The sequence below is a fragment of the Watersipora subatra genome, chromosome 11 (assembly GCF_963576615.1).
Source record: "Watersipora subatra chromosome 11, tzWatSuba1.1, whole genome shotgun sequence".
NCBI classification, from domain to species: Eukaryota; Metazoa; Bryozoa; class Gymnolaemata; order Cheilostomatida; family Watersiporidae; genus Watersipora; species Watersipora subatra.
Window position 1 is genome coordinate 35,414,311 of NC_088718.1, and position 17,612 is coordinate 35,431,922.

A 17,612-nucleotide genomic window follows, 5' to 3' on the forward strand; every position below is an offset into this window, starting at 1 on the left:
TACCACGAGGAAAATGTTTCGTGCAGGTCAAATAAATTAAAAAAATAAAACGACTATAAAAGGGTTTATATGTAAACGTGAAATGATTAGCAAGTAACAGCTAAATTAAGTCTGTTTTGCAACGATTACAATAAAAAATGATTTGGGAATGATACAATAAATACGAACTGAGAAAACAAAATAAAAGTCCTGAATATGTGAAATTAACAATAACAATTCTTGCATAGAAATGTGCATGTATACAAAAGGTTACTGTTCCACCAGAAGCTATGCATCAAAACTTTGAATACAACGATATGAAGAAAATATAATAGTCCGTGGGAGAAGAACCTTGACTTCAGATATAGTAATCAAACCTAATGAAACATATTTCTCAACAGGGGCATCGTAATGCGTGGCAGCATCAGTAAAATAAAAAATAACCAGCGTGCGCTATAGCCGGAATGACAGATCCACACACATACTTTGAGAAATATATGTATAGATATAAAACATAATAATGATAACCACATAATGATAACATGATGATAACAATGTTATGATAACAATGATAACAAAAATTATCACCACTGGCATTAACTCTTTCGTTCTCAAATAATTTATTTACTGAGACAAGAGAGTAAAACCAAATATTTCCCATCGGCGCATATAAGATGCCATAACATTTGACCAAATTAATTAGCATAAAAGTTTACATTATCTGATGCTATAATAAAGCCACGTGAGTTGCGGAATGAGTTCGAACATTTTTTTCTTTTTCATACTATCGTGGTTGACAAGTTGAGCGTGTTCTGAGTCAGATGAGTTATTACTACTATTATAACTTACAGCATTATTATTACTGTTAAAAATAAATACTCACTGTTACTGCTACTATTGCCCAATAGATAATCATCAGAAGTACATTGATCTACAATTTGCTAAGCCTATGTAGCTGTAATGCATCTAATCACAGCGAAAGAGAAATACAGTGAAACTCGGCTAACTCGAACTTCACGGGACCGAGAGAAAGTGTTCGAGTTATCAGAGCGTTTAGGTTATGAAAACACTGTCACAAGTGCATGTATTTATCAGTACATATACAAACTATATATAAATCAAAAGCATAGATTGCTTGTTGCAAGTAAAGGGGCCTCTCATGTAATGTTTTAACAATTTTTTCAGAAAGTATAAATAATTTCTTATTACTTGAAGTTTGTTTGTTTTAGGTGATGTGACTGCCAGGACGTTCTCAGATTAAAATAGGCAAAACTTGATCGCGGTTGAAACGCTCAGAAAAAAAGACATTTTTCTTTTGAGCGTTTTAACGAAAACCAATTTTGTCGATTTTTCTTCAAGTTTATCTGAAGGTTACCTCGCTTCTCCTTGCTTTCAAAGGGATATCCCAAAGCGAATGTTTGGCAAAATTTAATTTTTTGTAAACCTTTAGAAAAGTCGTTAACAAAAACATTTTGCCGATAGTGGTAATAATGATGCCTAAGAACTACTAAAAGTTGATGTTTATCTCTATGGCTTGAAATAAAGTGATATTCTAAAGTGATAACAATCGTCTCGGTAGCCGTTGGCCAAAATAATGTTCGAGTTAACAAAGTCACGATCGAGTTATCTAAAGCAATTTATCATTGCGTGGGAACTGACCAAACAAATCCGTTCGAGATAACCATGTGTTCGAGCTATGCGTGGGTGAGTTATCCGAGTTTCACTAGTTACAAAAATGTGTTTGTGCAAAGTGAAAGCTTAAGTCATAAGGAGATGCGAACAGATGATTGTTTCCTTTGGATTAAGCCGAGACACGATAGGCTAATTATATAACTATTCACCAATCAGAAACGTTTTGTACTAAACCTCCAAAAGCCACTCCACATCTGCAACCTTTTGCTTTGATAGGTATGTATTGCGTGTTACGACTTATTGGGTTGGCTTATATGCGAATTTTTTTATAAATTCTCGGATTTCAAGGCTTTTTATCTTGAGTCGGCTTATATGCGGGGATATACAGTAACTACTTGGTATGTCTGCAAGTGATATACAGTAACTACTTGGTATGTCTGCAGGGGATATACAGTAACTACTTGGTATGTCTGCAGGGGATATACAGTAACTACTTGGTATGCCTACAGGAGATATACAATAACTACTTGGTATGTCTGCAAGGGATATATACAGTAACTACTTGGTATGTCTGCAGGAGATAAACAGTAACTACTTGGTATGTCTGCAGGGGATATACAGTAACTACTTGGTATGTCTGCAGGGGATATACAGTAACTACTTGGTATGTCTACAGGAGATATACAATAACTACTTGGTATGTCTGCAAGGGATATATACAGTAACTACTTGGTATGTCTGCAGGGGATATACAGTAACTACTTGGTATGTCGAAACAAATATTTGCCCAGATTTTATGTCATACTTCCAAAAGATTTTTATATAAAGGTAAGTCGAGGTTTGACTGTTCAACAATTAGTTACTAAAAAAAGCAGAAAAGGAATTTTTAAACAAAAAAATTAAACTTGAAAAATGAATATACAGATAAGTTTATCACTATGTCTAAATGAAATATTGAAGCTAGACCGTCTGGCCTGTGTTTACTCCCTTCTACCTTTGTCTCCTCTGCAGCAAAAGATCATGTGACAAATTTGAATATAAAAAAAACTAAAAGCAGAATGATGTCTTATCCAAGAGACATGTAAAACCTATTTGAGAACTTTTCAACAAAAACCATAATTGATACTGTATATAACAATGCGTAACCAGTCCATGCTAATTATTTAGTAATTCTGTTTACACCGGCAGTTGAATTTAGACCTCACCTATAATGTATATTTGACCATTTTTTGTGCCACATGCTATAATGCCTGAGAAGGTCTGTAGACCAGCAGAGATGTACGGGAGGCCAGCGCAGTTTGAGTCCCCGTGTATAGTTTCGACACTTGTAACCTACAAACGATGCAAGTGCTACATCCATAGTGTATACACACTGTGAACACGGTTGAATGAGAGTGGTTTGTTAAAACAATTTTTTTTACCAAGTACAAGAGAAAGATTATTTTATAAACATACAAAGACGCTGTGATTCATGTGACTTCAATGGTTTAATTGATGATTCTTCGCTAAAGGGCATTCAGTAATTGAACCGAACAAGATAAAAAGAAGTTTAGGAAAAATGGCAAAATTACAGACAGGAAATTAGGTTCTTTGCAAGAATTGGCAAACTGAAAAATCTTTAAACAAATTTTACAACCTTCATATCTCACTCATGGTGAATGAAGGACAGATCCACAAGGCTTTTTAACATAAAATTTTGTCTTTGTTCGCAAAACTCTAGTTAGAAAATTGTTTGTTAGAGTACATGTATGTATAACTTTTATTGGTACAAGTATTCATTAACAAAATGATGTTTCTGTTAAATGCCAAACAAATGGAAAATACAGAAATCTGGAATTATTGAGTGAGTTGAACAGTGTTTTATAATTTTTGTAATCTAATAGTATTGTGATGGAGTATAGATAGTGAATTGTAGGTTGCAGTAACAGAAAGTTATAACCTAAGCAATTGATTTGGCAGATACAGCCAATTAAAGACAGTTTTCCTTACTGACACAACCAATGGTCTTTATGGGAATGGAAACACGACCATGCTAAACCCTCATGATGTTACTTAGGGATGCTCCAACTAAGGTTTATTATTATAGAGATTATCACTAGTTCACCCTTACTATAGTCCATTTAGCATGAATAGAAATATAACTGGTGCAATATAAACTACTAAAAGATCAAAAAGTAGCGATTTGCCAAAAACATTAGATAGACCTAGTGGTTTAGTGATAAAAAATGACAGAAATTTTCTTGATTAACATAAAAAACTCCTATGGCAAGTTAGCTGAAACATTTGTTTTTCTTATAGACAGAACTGACAGCTTTAACGACAATGGTGAAACCTTAAAGCAAAAGTACTTCAAAGCAGCCTAAACGTTAACACGAAAAAAAAGGTTTTAATTACAATGCAACACCAGATATCGCTGCCAACACCAAACTATGAAAAAGACAATTCTGATGAGGAAAAACACTTAGCAAATCACAAAATATTCAAAAACTGAAAATGACAAAACTCACGGCAAAGGGTACAGCAAACGATCGTAAGATCTTCCCGAACACGACATTGACTAGGTATATCTGTCCTTTCCCACTTCCATCTTCTAGCCCCACGAGGACATTGACTCTGTTGAATGGTGCCACGCAGAGGATGCTCGGAGCTACATCAACAGGGCTATCCGCTGCGGGTTTAAACGTTGGCAACTTTGAGAAATCAAACTGACCAACAGAAGCTCCATTTGAAAAGAATGCTCTCAGCAAAGGTCCATCATAAAAATAGCTGTAGCTTCCATCTGTAAACATAAGGATGAAGAAATTTAACTTTAAAAAGAGTTGAAAAACTTCTGGTTTATGATGAAGAGAACAAAAAAGGGCTTACGAGGTGCAAAGACTATTCCTAAGTTTCTATTCAGCGATAGTGTAGTAACACCTGGGTGAGCCAGTGCAGAAGAGCTAGGCTGGGCCGACATGCCGACCATGTTTTCATGGGGTGTTATTGTAGAGTGATGGTTGGGCGATACCTTATTTGTATCTTTAAGAAGTCAAGGACAAAAAACCATAGATAATCGTAAAAAAACTGCTGCTTCTTATGATGCTATTCAGGGTTGGTCCATACAGCCTTCTTCTCCACCATTTTCAGTTTAAAGTAAAAACATAGATTTAGAGGGTTGCAACAACAACAGATTTCTGCATATGAAGCAATAGGAAAGTAAGACCTGAGGAAACGCACAAGCGCAACGCCATTGGTCACTAAGGCGGTTTCCATGACACAAAGATGCCGCATTGTACGAGTGTTTTGCTGCCAAACAGTGGCACTGAACCACAGACAGAATGAGTGTGACACAGCTGTTTCCATGATGGCATTGTAGCACCATACGGGGGTCTGTCGCAAGGCTATCAATGTGTGGAAACTTAGTATATACGACCAGCAGAAGTAATGGGTACAACAAATCTCTAAACTACCATAGAAATTAATATGTCCAAAGATTAGGTACAATTAATTATTTTCAATGTCAGTGTCAAAACACTGTCCACAGATGTACCCACTCTGATTCTTCATATGATATCAAAGAACTGTGATGACTGCTGTACTGTGTACTCTCAGTGATTAGAGGAAGAATATTGACTGCATGAAGTTCTTCACATTTCACATACTGTGTTTTTCACTATGTAGCTGTTTCATCAATCCCCAGTTATGTTTTAGTTAGTATTTTAAACAGAAGGAAATGACGAAACAAAGTTTATACAAGTACAATACAAGCAAAAAAGTAATATGAAACACTCAATAGTGAACAGGATACAGTAATAATAATACCCAATCCTTTAAAAAAAATTAATAAGTACAGATATATTTAAGATAGCGACTAATCTAATGATCTAAAGGATAAAATATATCTCCTCTAGTTTGGATCGATTGAACAATGAAGCCAAAAGGTAAACCAAGAAGCAAAACGAATTTAAAAATAAAAAATTTCCTAATTCATGTTCAACAGAACTTATTAAAATCTGTTCCAGTATAAAAAATATACTAACGAAAAACTAATAAAAATGTCTTGAAGTAACGTTTACTTCTAACGAAAAACTAGAGACATATTTTTAGTACTATATATTGTATTCAACTTTCTGGTGCAGTTTATTAGTAGGTGCGGTTCTTGTAAAATATTGTAGTTTCTAATAGAAGATAGCCAAGAAACAAGAGTTCGAGAGATGAAAACTAGAAAAAAAACCTTGGAATAAAAAAACTGAGTGAGAAGTTCAAGTTGGTATATGTTTAAATAGCGGTAGTGTAAAATGGCTTACCATTAGAGAAAAGTCCACGAACATCTGGTGTGTCCAGAGATAAGTTTTCAGAGAATTTGGCAGTATTTTCAATTACAGCAGCCACTTGTTCATTCATCATGAGACTGCTATTAAAATATTGTTAACAATACAATTAGCTACATGGATTCAAAGGGGAACAATAATTAGCAATATAAAAAAACATGTTCAATACATGATCTGCTGTTTACTAGCTTCTAGGATGAGAATATCGTGGTACAACAACTCATTCAACAAATGGAACTTGATTCAACCAAATTAGGTGTTAGAAAATATCAAACAAGATAGTCGATACGCATGTCCTGTAGCTGGATCCTAAGTACTAAGATACTAACTCACATTTCTTTTTTACTGGTAGCATCTATCAACAGCGGGATTTATAGAAATTGAAAGTCTTTAGAGAATAGCATGATTATCGAAAAAGAAAAACATACAGGAAATGCTCCTACAAATATTTACTTTAAAAAAGATTGTGAACATCAGTTTTTCCTTGCTATAGTTCATTTAGCACGAAAAAATATAACAGTTCATTATATGCTACTGAAAAACTCAAAAGTAGTAATTTGAAACATAGACCGTGAAGTTTAGATGTGAATGACAAATATTTTGTGATTGACATAAAAATCTTGTGGCTAGCTAAAATATTTGGTTTTTGATTTATGTTTTTTGTTTTGGTCAGTGCTAAAATATTCGCAATTGTGATTGATGGTCATTCAATAACGGATAAGCAATACCTAGCTCATGATCATTGTTTTAATGATATGTAAATATTGCAAGGCAGCACAGATGAAACTATGAAGTAAAGAATAACAATTTCTGGCAATGTTTAAAAAGTTAGCCTATATATAGCAACACAATAGTCAGCTTTAGTACACTTTAAAGTTTAGACTGTTAAATATAGATGAAATTAGTAACTAGTTGCAGATTAGTGGTGAACAAAATTCCAACCAAGACTAAATAAACTAAAGAAAATGTCAAATATTTATCAAAAAGACAATGAACAAAAATATATTTGCTGAATAAATAGAAAAACTATCTATTTGTAGATGAAAATGCAGGATCAAGATAACGTCAGAAAACAAAAATGTAAAAAGTGCCATCTACCACTGTAGCGTCTACCACTGCAGCGTCTACCACTGTAGCGTACATGCAAGTTCCAAAAATGTACCGACACTGCTAGTGGACGCAAATGGAATCAATTTATTGCAACGTCTTGGTGTTATTTATATATGCAGATTATTTATATGTTTATATCATTTTATCTGACTGTTACATATCTGTGATGACTGATTGTGTTGTAAGTTTGTCAATTATCAAACACATTCACTTGTAATATTCAAACCTAATAGAACCAAACTGTTCAAACTTGGCTGTATCAAAGATGAATTTACACAAAGATTTTGTTGATTTTATCAGAAAGTATTTGTCTATCATTTGTGATTGTTTTTGATGTTTGAGGTGATCTGATTATCAGGATGTTTCAAGATTAAAATCGATAAAACTTGATCATGATTAAAATGTTTCATTAATATGCATTTTAATGTGCCCGCGAATATGACACGGAATATTTTCCCCAGTGAACTTTTGGCTATACTTGTGGCGTTTCAAAACTGGCTCAAGTTATAAAACTACAACTTCTCAAGACCTCTACCCTTATCCCTTAGAAGCAATAAAACTTGCATTTGGTTGAACTGTGCAAGAAGCAAAGCATCATGTTCATCACCTTTGAGCTTGCGAAGTTTAATATACCACAAATCCTCAAAGTATTCACGTCACCATGCATAGACAACATCCCAAACCTTGAAAGCTGACTTATGAGTTACATGTATACAGTATGTATAAAGTGCATGAGAGCGAATACGACTAATGATCTCATTACATCAGTGCAAGTAGGCCTACAGGGTATTTTCCTAACATCCTATTGTTCAAATAAATTATTTTTAGCATTTGCGCATTCTAAAAAGTACCGTAACCCCTAACATAGTCAGAAGTTTATAGATATAATTTTTAGACTGGATGTGTAAGTCGTACCCAAAAATTTCAAACAAAGTTTTAGGTTTTAAAGATGCAGCTTATACACGAGGGTTTACGGTTATCATACGGGTCACAAAATAATTTTTGGCTGTTGAAAACCACACTATGATCTCACCTAATCTAAATATTTAGGCACCTATTAGAACTGCAACATTCGAGCGAGCTAATCACTCTAAAACCTGAAAAAAAATTTTAAAAAGGTGAAAGATAATCTTCCTATGTATATTGAGGGTGATGGTATTTTTGGAGAGAGTCTAAAACATATCTTCTGAATCAGATCGCTCAAGGTCTTATTTATTGTTACACGAGCTGAATCCTTGGCGTTGCACAGGTAATAAAAAAGGTTTTTTACACAGAATATTTATTTTTAATCAACATTTTAATTACCAACTCTAACTTTTAAATTAAGGGGTTTGTTTATTTCATAGAACACGCTGAAATAAACAAACCCCTTAATTTAAGTTTTAAATTAACGGATTAATGGCTATTAAGATTTTAATAGCCATAATAATCATCATGTATATTTGTAATAGCGATATTTACAGAGGTGATCGTAATTATGGGTAGCCCCATAATTGTGATCACCCAAGTAGTTGTTGTCTTTGTTATCAATTATAAACTCACTTTCATTATCATCTCCGACCATACATACCATACATAATAGAGCAGCAAGTTTTGTAGACTTCTAGAACACAATAAGTTTAATTAAGTTTATGCTATATATACATGTACATATATTTATAGTTTTTTGGAATGTTCTGAGCACATTTTTTTTTCTAGTAGTTCAAGTATGCTAACTGCAACATGCGTATTTTAACTAATCGCCATTAAAAATTGACAGGGGTAATAAATATGTGCACAATCACAAACACAATCCATAGTATGGCAAGTAGGCTGTGTGGAGTAGTGGATACCACGCCTGTCTACAGAACCGAGGTTTCAAAATTCAATTTCAATGTGAAGCGGTTTTCCATTCCCAAAACTTTAACATTAAAATTAGACATACAGACGAAAGAGCAACAAAATACGAACACTTAGATTTATATAAATAAAGTAAATAAATAAATGCAACAAACAAACAAAAATTGAGTAGAATAGAATAGGGATGGTTAGCAAATGTCACCTTTCATGGAACGATGCAAACGTAATAACATGTAGTGATGAAATAGCCACAATATTGTTAGTCGCAATGATTTGGATCCAAATAATCGCATTAGTGGCCTGTTAATCGCAATGTTTGCGCTGAAGCAGGTGGATTGAGGGAGAGCCATGAACAATGGGTCAGATTTTCTGTAAATGCAATTGCCAATCATACGAATCTGGCTTTTTTTCATGCAGAGGCATATCGTTTTAGATATTTCTTTTCATTTAATTAACTTTAATTTTAATACAATTCAGCCCAGATCCATATTTTATCCAGGTCTCTGGCTAGTGAATCGTGAAGCACACTTTTTGTTAATTTGTAATTAAAAATGTCATAACAAAACATATGCACAACTTCATATTTAAAATCAGGATTATATTGAAGTAGGAGTAAAATGCAATATGAATGTATATCCTTAAGAAACTTATTGAGTCAGAGCTTTACAATCACGTTTAAGAAAATTTAACTGTAGCACAATTTATTTTAAAAAAACAATGCTGTTTATTCAATCTCTGTACTAAAAAAAGAACAATTAAACTGCCGAGCTTTGTGGAAGAAAGACAGGTCATTATTTTTTGAAAATATAAACTAAGCATATTAAAAGGTAACGGTAGATGACATTTAATAATGCTTAATGTCATCATATCATAACTTTGGCATTAAGTACAGCTTCAAGGTTTTTTCACATACAATTTTTGACGTATTTTTACATAATGCATTTGTTTTGAGGACCGCAGCAGTCTTTAATAATGAGTTACCAAAGGTTTTGCGGTCTATGAATGAATTTAAGAAATCAGCGGGCATACTCATGAGAACATTTGCTTCAACGTATGAATTAGCTTTGCAAATAAAAGTTGAGTGTGCTAAATTAATACAAGCAACGTTATATTTCTATATAGAAAGCTCTTGGTCTGTCAGTCACAAAGCTAGCGACAAAAACGCTTCAACAGACTTGACTTAACAAACTATTTTACTCCAGCACCAATTCGAGTTAAAACATGCCAAACATGAAAATTTCAACTTGAGTTCAACTTTTAATCAATATAACAATTAAAGGTAACCTTCCATTCATTCAGTATCTTGTTTCAACAACCTAAACGCCAAAAACTACAAATTCGTCCATTCTCAGCATACTATGCAACTTTAATTTATTGCCCTTATCAGCACCTACAAAGGTTGCCAACTCTAACTAGAAACTTTGGAAATGTGATTGAATAGGATATCTGTTAACTCAGCGCTCAAAACTTTAGTATACTTGAAATCAAAAAATAATAAATAGAGCACATCAAGCGCTTAAAACGAAACACCGCATTGCGCTTTCTTGTAGTGTTTGCGCTCCCTGGTCATCCACGTCCGCTGTTCGGGTTAAATTTATTTCGGGTGATTCTATAGCCGTTTAGATGTTTATAGCCGTAAATCTTATTTTGTCGCCAAACGTTGAAGCGGAGACTTTTATATGCACGTGAATATTTGACTCCACGATTTCGCTGTTCCTAAATTTTGTCAGGCTAGTGGGGAATCCCTTCACATCGAAGTTCGATTTTCACTTCGTTCAAGTTGCGTCCAGGGCCAGATAAGTCTGCGCCGGTGATTGAAGTTGTTTTCCGAATGTACATGTATGTTAAACTACATCTATTATTAAGATTCTAACGTTAGCATGATCTTTTATACTAAAGTATTTTACGATTGCAAAAGTTATTTTACGTATTGTTTTTCTTTCCAAAATAGCGTATCGGAGTGTTGTTTGTCATTTGCACAAGCTTTGGTAATGCCTCAGTTGAAACATATGCGCTAAATCTGTATGAATTCAGTTTTGCAATGTAAAAATCAGAATAGCAGTAAGTGTACTTTGGTTTTTATATTTACTACAAAGCTGGTGAGCCAATTTGATCATGTTTAAAGTTAACTACCTGACAAAACCAATATTATATTAGAAAAATATTAGAAAATGTAAGAACTTGGCTTCTAATTGTGGTATACTAAAGTGGACAAAGCTTACTGTTTTATCATTGTTTTAAAAAACAGCTGACTAAGAATCTGGTAAAAAAAATTTGCAAGGTATGTGCAGTAGTTCATACTGGTTGTTAATACTGTTGCACATGCAAAGCAGTCCTGCAAAAAAAACTTATACGTATACGTAAATTGCGTGAATTAGGTCGACAAGTTTTTTTGTTTGCTAGTTTGAACTAAGGTAACTTTTGAGACTTTTTCAGTTTACTTATATGCATGTAAAATAGTTCCATGGTAAAAAAATTTCATCATAATTGGTTAGTAGTTGAAATTCACAACTTGTAACTACCATAGCTTGGGTTAGCTTTTGTGATGTAACTGTATTTTATAAGTTACAAAATAATAAGATTAAAATCAAAGGGGCAGTTTAAATTAAACATTCATCACTTTATTCAGTAGAGTTGAAATGTATGTCTTATGTTGCGGATTATAGGCCTACATGTGAAAAACTCAAGTCAGTAGTGCACGATATATTTCAACATTCTTTTAGTGCTATATGTATTTTTTTAAATGTTCTGGCATAGCTACAATTCCTTTTTGCTAACTTTTTGACATTCTGCTACTCAATAGTTGGTGTTGATAGCTCATGTAGAACCGATCAAATCAGTTTTTTACAGTTTTTACAACATATTAAGAAGGTTAATTGCAATTATCACTTTTTGAGTGTTGTTGTTTGGAAACCCTCTGTAGTTTCACCAATGATATACAGCCCCTGTATATCATTGGTTTCACTAAGGAGTAGTCTGGAGCTAAATTAAGAAGTATCATAACTTGATATGTCATTTAGTATCAATGCTTTTATATTTAGTGCAACCAAAGAAGTTATGAGTTAGGTTGTTTTCTATTCTGCAGTTTTCGTCATATTACCTCTGAAGTGTTTAACTCAAGCAAGCTTATGCAAAAGCAAGAATGGGTGTCAACCTGAACATATAATTAATTAACTATTTGGCTGATTGACACAACCTAGATTTACAAATCATGAGAACATGTAGTCGCGTAAGGTAGTATATAGAAACTAATTAAAAAGTAGCAAAATACTGCTTTGTAGATTGGCTGATACTTCACGAAATATTTTTGCGATCGCCCAAGCCTTTGTGAAAAAGTTTTATGAAATAAGAAACTATGAAATATGACATAGCTTTTGCTGATAGATACCGGTTGTGTGTTACAATGTGCAAGTACAATACCGCAAGGATATTACAATTCAGCTCTCATTAAAAAGTTCCAACAGCATTATAGTGTGGCATCCGACCTTGGTAAAGTAACCTCTCATTTTTTAAGGTCATAATCTTTTTAACAAACAAATGAAGCGCTCTCCATCTGTAATTTGAGTACTGAGTGATTCAAGGCTTTATTAATAGATGCTAAGTGCGATTACCTCATGCATTTTACTAGCTAGACTTCTTTGGCATCATCAAGGAGCTAATTGATGGCTGCTCCTAGTGTAACAAGCGCTCAATTGTGATGCCGCTCACTGGATCATGTTCTTATTGCCATCAAAGTTGCTTCGTATCGACTAGCACTTAGCTTTATCTTTAGATCAGTGCAAGCATGTGCTTAAGGAGTACTCGCGCTGCTTTGAGAAGGCTGTTATCCATCGTAAGCATATCATATAATTCCGAGATAACGTCTGTGGCATCATAAAGCCTATTGCAGTTTGTAACTTGTGGCCATGACTCGGTTGAAGTGATGGTAGCGGTTGCCATAAAATCATTATTTCATCCTTAAAAACTCACATAGATGGAGTCAGTCAGTAACCAGTGTTTTTAGACAGCATCTCTTAGACTCGCCAATTTGTGTTTGTGACTTTGGAATATGGCAGAAGTTGTTTTGACACATTGAATGATAGACTTAAGTTGTAAAGTAACAGATGAGTTCCAAGGGATTATCGATTACTTTTCAGCTTATTATTTAATAATGATTTTATTGTTGTCTAATTAAATGTGTTGTCAAAATGGATGCTTGCAAATGACGAATAAGGCCGCTTAAGCGTTTTCATTTTAAAAACATTGAAGAAAATCGCTTATCTTATTATTACTTGCAAAATAGCTGAACATCAGTAATATATGTTCGGCTATTTTGCAATGCACTATAGCTCAATGCCTATCACATACAGCCCTGAAATGAAATGTACATGTAAGATGGCTAGTTATGCTCTCGGGTACTAACACAAAATTTTGGTAGCTTTTATCAGAAGGTATCGATATTTTTCTATCATTAGTGATTATTTCCGAAGTCTGAGGTGACCCGACTGGCAGGATTTTTCAACATTGAAACTGGCAAAACTCGATCACGGTTAAAATGCTCAGATCAAGCAAAAGTGCGGATTATGATATCTTTAGTTGTAAAGAGACCGACAGAATAGAGACGTGAAACGCTGCAACTTGACCGCAATAGCTGATATCGATTATAGCAACAATAGCAACTAATAATGTCATTTTGCACCTAATTCTCTTTGGAGTGTCTAAACCGGGATCAAGTATTGTCGATTTTAATCTTGAAACATCCTGGCAATCAGATCACTTCAGACATCATAAACAATCACGAATGATTGATACTTTCTGATAAAATCTACTGACATTTTGGGTAAGTTGATCTTTAATATTCTATGTAATATGCTCGGTACAAGTATGTATCAACTACACAAAGTAATTTCAAATTAAAACTTACATCGATGGCTTATACGTATATATGCAGAAAGTTGCTTTAGTGAATTTACTATCTGGTACTTTTACTAGACACCTGGTAGATATCATGCTATTTTGCAAACCCTACCTGATATCTGCTCCCCCAGATACCTCTGGAGATGAAACAGAAAGCTAGTTTTAATAGCTGTCTATAACTCTTCCAGTGCTGTTGCAAATCCTGTTGTTGGCTATGAAAATGTTTTTAATTCATTCTGTACGAGGAAAGATTAGATAAAGGGTTATCATGTATCTAAGTTGTTTTGCTATTCGCTGAACATATATCATCCCTGATTGCTATTAAGTTTGTCGGACTAAGACGTTATAATGGAGTGCTGATTTAGTTTATCTAGAATTTGCTCTTGCCTTCTAATCCTAACAGAAGGTTAACCATGTGGGACTTACATGACCTCATCGCTTATCTTATTATTACTTGTTCTTTTTTAAGTATAGCATCATTGTACATATATTTGCAACAAAACTTTTGGCCTTTTTCACCCGTTAGCCACTCTTATGAACTATTCCGGTAATGAGCCAGTCGTTTAAGTAACTTTCTAAAAACGGAACAATGCACTCATAGCTAAAATAATTAGCATATGAGATGTAAGCTACACAGGAATATGCTGATCAAACGCCAACAAATCCGACCCAGTGATAGTCGGACTAGAAGATTAAATCTAACAATTGAGCGCACGCATAGCGTGGATCCATCGAAAATGCTCCAATTTCTCTTATTAATAAGATTCAAGCTTTTTCATGTAACACACATGCACAACAGAGATCGGTTGTGTCTCTCATGCGTAACACTGCAACAAAGACAAAGCGCAACGGAAGCAAACTGATAAGTGCCAAAAAAAGGTGCTAAGCATTTGCCAGGAGAGCGGTTTGGCCTTTCTAATTTTGTAATGCATGTCATATCCTTACTGGCTTCAACTTTATCTGTTACTACTGCTACCGCTTCTCAGCGGTCTATTACAGCTAACGCTGTGTTTAGTCAATGATTTTGTTTGTTGGTGGAAGCCTTGCAAAGGATCTGTATTATGGTTGCAATATTATTTGACTGTTAGCTTTTCATTGTTAGCATTTGATTGACTGTTCATGTTCGACTGTTAACACTTAACTGTTAACATTTTAAATTTAGCATTTGACTGTTAACACTTTGCTGTTAGCATTTGACTGTTAACATTTAGCTGCTAGCAGTTAGCTGTTGTCATATGACTGTTAGCTTTCAACTGTTGACATTGGATTGTTAGCATTCAACTTTTAACGTTGGTCTGTTAGCATTTGACTGTCAGTGTTTGACTGTTAACAGTTGAGTATTAGAATATGAGTGTTAGCACTTTACTGTTAACATTTTACTGTTAACATTGGACTGCTAGCGTCTAGCTGTTGACATCTGACTGTTAATATTTCACCATTAGCATTTAACTGTTAAATTAGTTTGTCAGCGTTTAACTGTTAGCATTTTACAGTTAATGTTTGACTGTTAAAGTTTAGCTGTTAACATTTGGCTGTTAACATTTAAATGTTACTATTAGTCCGTTAACGGTTAACTGTTAATGTTTGACAGTTGCCATTTAAATGGTTGACATTTGATAGTTGACATTTGCCTGTCAGTATATAACTTTTAAAATTTGACCTCAGCATGCAGGTCTGTCAGACTTAAGGTTCTATCAGATTTGTTATTTCACAAAGTACACCTAACCTCTTTCACAAATTGAGTTTTTGAATTTGTGCATTATCCATTTTGTGTCATTGATTCTTTGCTTGTGAATTCGTTATAAGCTATTAACTGGTAGCCCAGGGGTGCTGCTTGTGTTCTATATCGGCTAGCCTTTATTATCTTGCCCCTTTATTTTTGCTAGGCCTGTCGGATTGTCTGCCATGGGATAACTTTCTAAAGAGAACTAAGTGCGAACTAAGGTGGTCAGCTGTTATTTAGGATCTGCTCAAGCTGCTGGATATGGAGAAGCTGGAAGGTAAGGATACTTGTCTTTATGGTAGCGATGACGAGGTCTTCTCGGAAGCGCAGCAGTTGGCTGGGGTAACGCTGACGATATATTATTTGTTCTTGTAAGCTTTTACGCGAGGTTGATAGCAGCGTCTGGTCAAACGATGTTTATTTTTATTGCTTCAAGGCTGGTTCACACTATATCGCCGTATGTTGGAGTTGTCCTTGCGGCATTTCTCATCAACTACATGCACTGTAAACCAATGACATAGACGAAGCAACACGGATACGCCGGGAAAGTTTGCAGCAGTCAAACTTTTCCGATAGTTTGCCGAGCATCAACGACAGCCTGTACAATGTGAACCATGTCGACGACTGTGATTCGCTCTCATGGCTAGGATAATCTATTTATTTCTGTTTATGATAATTGCTGCGGGACTAGTATTTGAAGGTGCGCTCACAGAAACAAAGAGGTTCTATCAGAAAAAACTTTACAAAAAAATAGAACGCTATATCCCATTGCATTCGTTGATTCAAACGCTCATAGGTTTGTTATAGTGTGAACATCGTTATTGTGAACATCGTTATTGCCGACAATCACCAAAGTATTGTGGCATCGACAACGATATAGTAACCAGCCTTGGTACCTCTCCGCCGACAGGCTTTCCTATAGATTTGTTTGTGTAATACAAGTTTGTGTATTCAACCGCAGAGGTACCACTAGGCTGGTTTCAACTCGCTAGTCGATACCGGTATATGTTGTTTACGTTGCGTAAAACATTTTTAAATGCCAGCAGTCTTCGCTAGCTGATCATCTTAAGCATTCCGAGTATCCGTAAGCTCGTTAGGTGGAGTTCACACTTGCCTAAGTACCTGCTCAGTTATGGCATCAGTAGATAATCAAATGAGGCGAAGGCTACAGGAATATCCAGTATCATGTGTTCCTTTAAGCACTCACCGCTGTTGAGAAGCAGTCAGCCAAGCGTTTGTAGCTTGTTGTTTCTAATTGCATCAACATGGCAACCTTTTATTATGAAGTCAGATACAACAACTGCAATTTGTTTATGTCTGTCAACTGAAAAAGTCACCACAAGAATCAATACTGTCAATAATATTATCCTGTCAAGGTAGTTTTTACTATCACAAGCTGTAGAATGTAGGTAGCCATTAGGCCTATGACATTTCAAAAAGGTAAAAGAACTTTCATAAGCCTATGCCAAAACTTTCATAGACTTATGCTAAAACTTTCATAGACCTATACTAAAACTTTCATAGACTTGCTAATACTTTCATAGACTTATGCTAAAACTTTCAGAGACCTATACTAAAACTTTCATAGACTTATGCTAAAACTTTCATAGACTTATGCTAAAACTTGCATAGACCTATGCTAAAACTTTCATAGACTTATGCTAAAACTTTCATAGACTCATGCTAAAACTTTCATAGACTCATGCTAAAACATTCATAGACCCATGCTAAAACATTCATAGACCTATGCTAAAACTTTCATAGACCTATGCTAAAACTTTCATAGACTTATGCTAAAACTTTCATAGACTTATGCTAAAACTTTCATAGACTTATGCTAAAACTTTCATAGATCTATGCTAAAACTTTCATATAGTTATGCTAAAACTTTCATAGACTTATGCTAAAACGTTCATAGACCTATGTTAAAACTTTCATACACTTATGCTAAAACTTTCATAGACTTATGCTAAAACTTTCATAGACCTATGCTAAAACTTTCATATAGTTATGCTAAAACTTTCATAGACTTATGCTAAAACGTTCATAGACCTATGTTAAAGCGCTCATAGACTTATGCTAAAACTTTCATAGACTTATGCTAAAACTTTCATAGACTTATG

The 17,612-nt window shown here is 34.5% G+C and overlaps 2 protein-coding genes across 8 annotated transcripts in view; one reads left to right on the forward strand and one right to left on the reverse strand.

Annotated features, from left to right (window-relative positions):
* The window catches only part of LOC137408005 (protein ELYS-like), a 76,691-nt gene extending 70,697 nt beyond the window's left edge, over positions 1 to 5,994 (reverse strand). The window contains exons 1-3 of the mRNA XM_068094396.1: positions 5,898 to 5,994; positions 4,119 to 4,390; positions 2,817 to 2,943 (exon numbers count right to left, since the gene is read on the reverse strand). Of these exons, the coding sequence (XP_067950497.1) occupies positions 2,817 to 2,943; positions 4,119 to 4,390; positions 5,898 to 5,994 (496 nt within the window). The remainder of the gene's footprint in view (positions 1 to 2,816; positions 2,944 to 4,118; positions 4,391 to 5,897) is intronic.
* Positions 5,995 to 10,629: 4,635 nt separating this feature from the next.
* The window catches only part of LOC137408299 (streptococcal hemagglutinin-like), a 76,387-nt gene continuing 69,404 nt past the window's right edge, over positions 10,630 to 17,612 (forward strand). For all 7 annotated transcript variants that reach the window (XR_010980068.1, XM_068094760.1, XM_068094765.1 and 4 more), the window contains exons 1-2: positions 10,630 to 10,709; positions 15,653 to 15,766. Coding sequence is in view for 6 of the 7 variants with exons in the window: in XM_068094760.1 (XP_067950861.1) it covers positions 15,751 to 15,766 (16 nt within the window). In the remaining variant the exon portion in view is untranslated. The remainder of the gene's footprint in view (positions 10,710 to 15,652; positions 15,767 to 17,612) is intronic.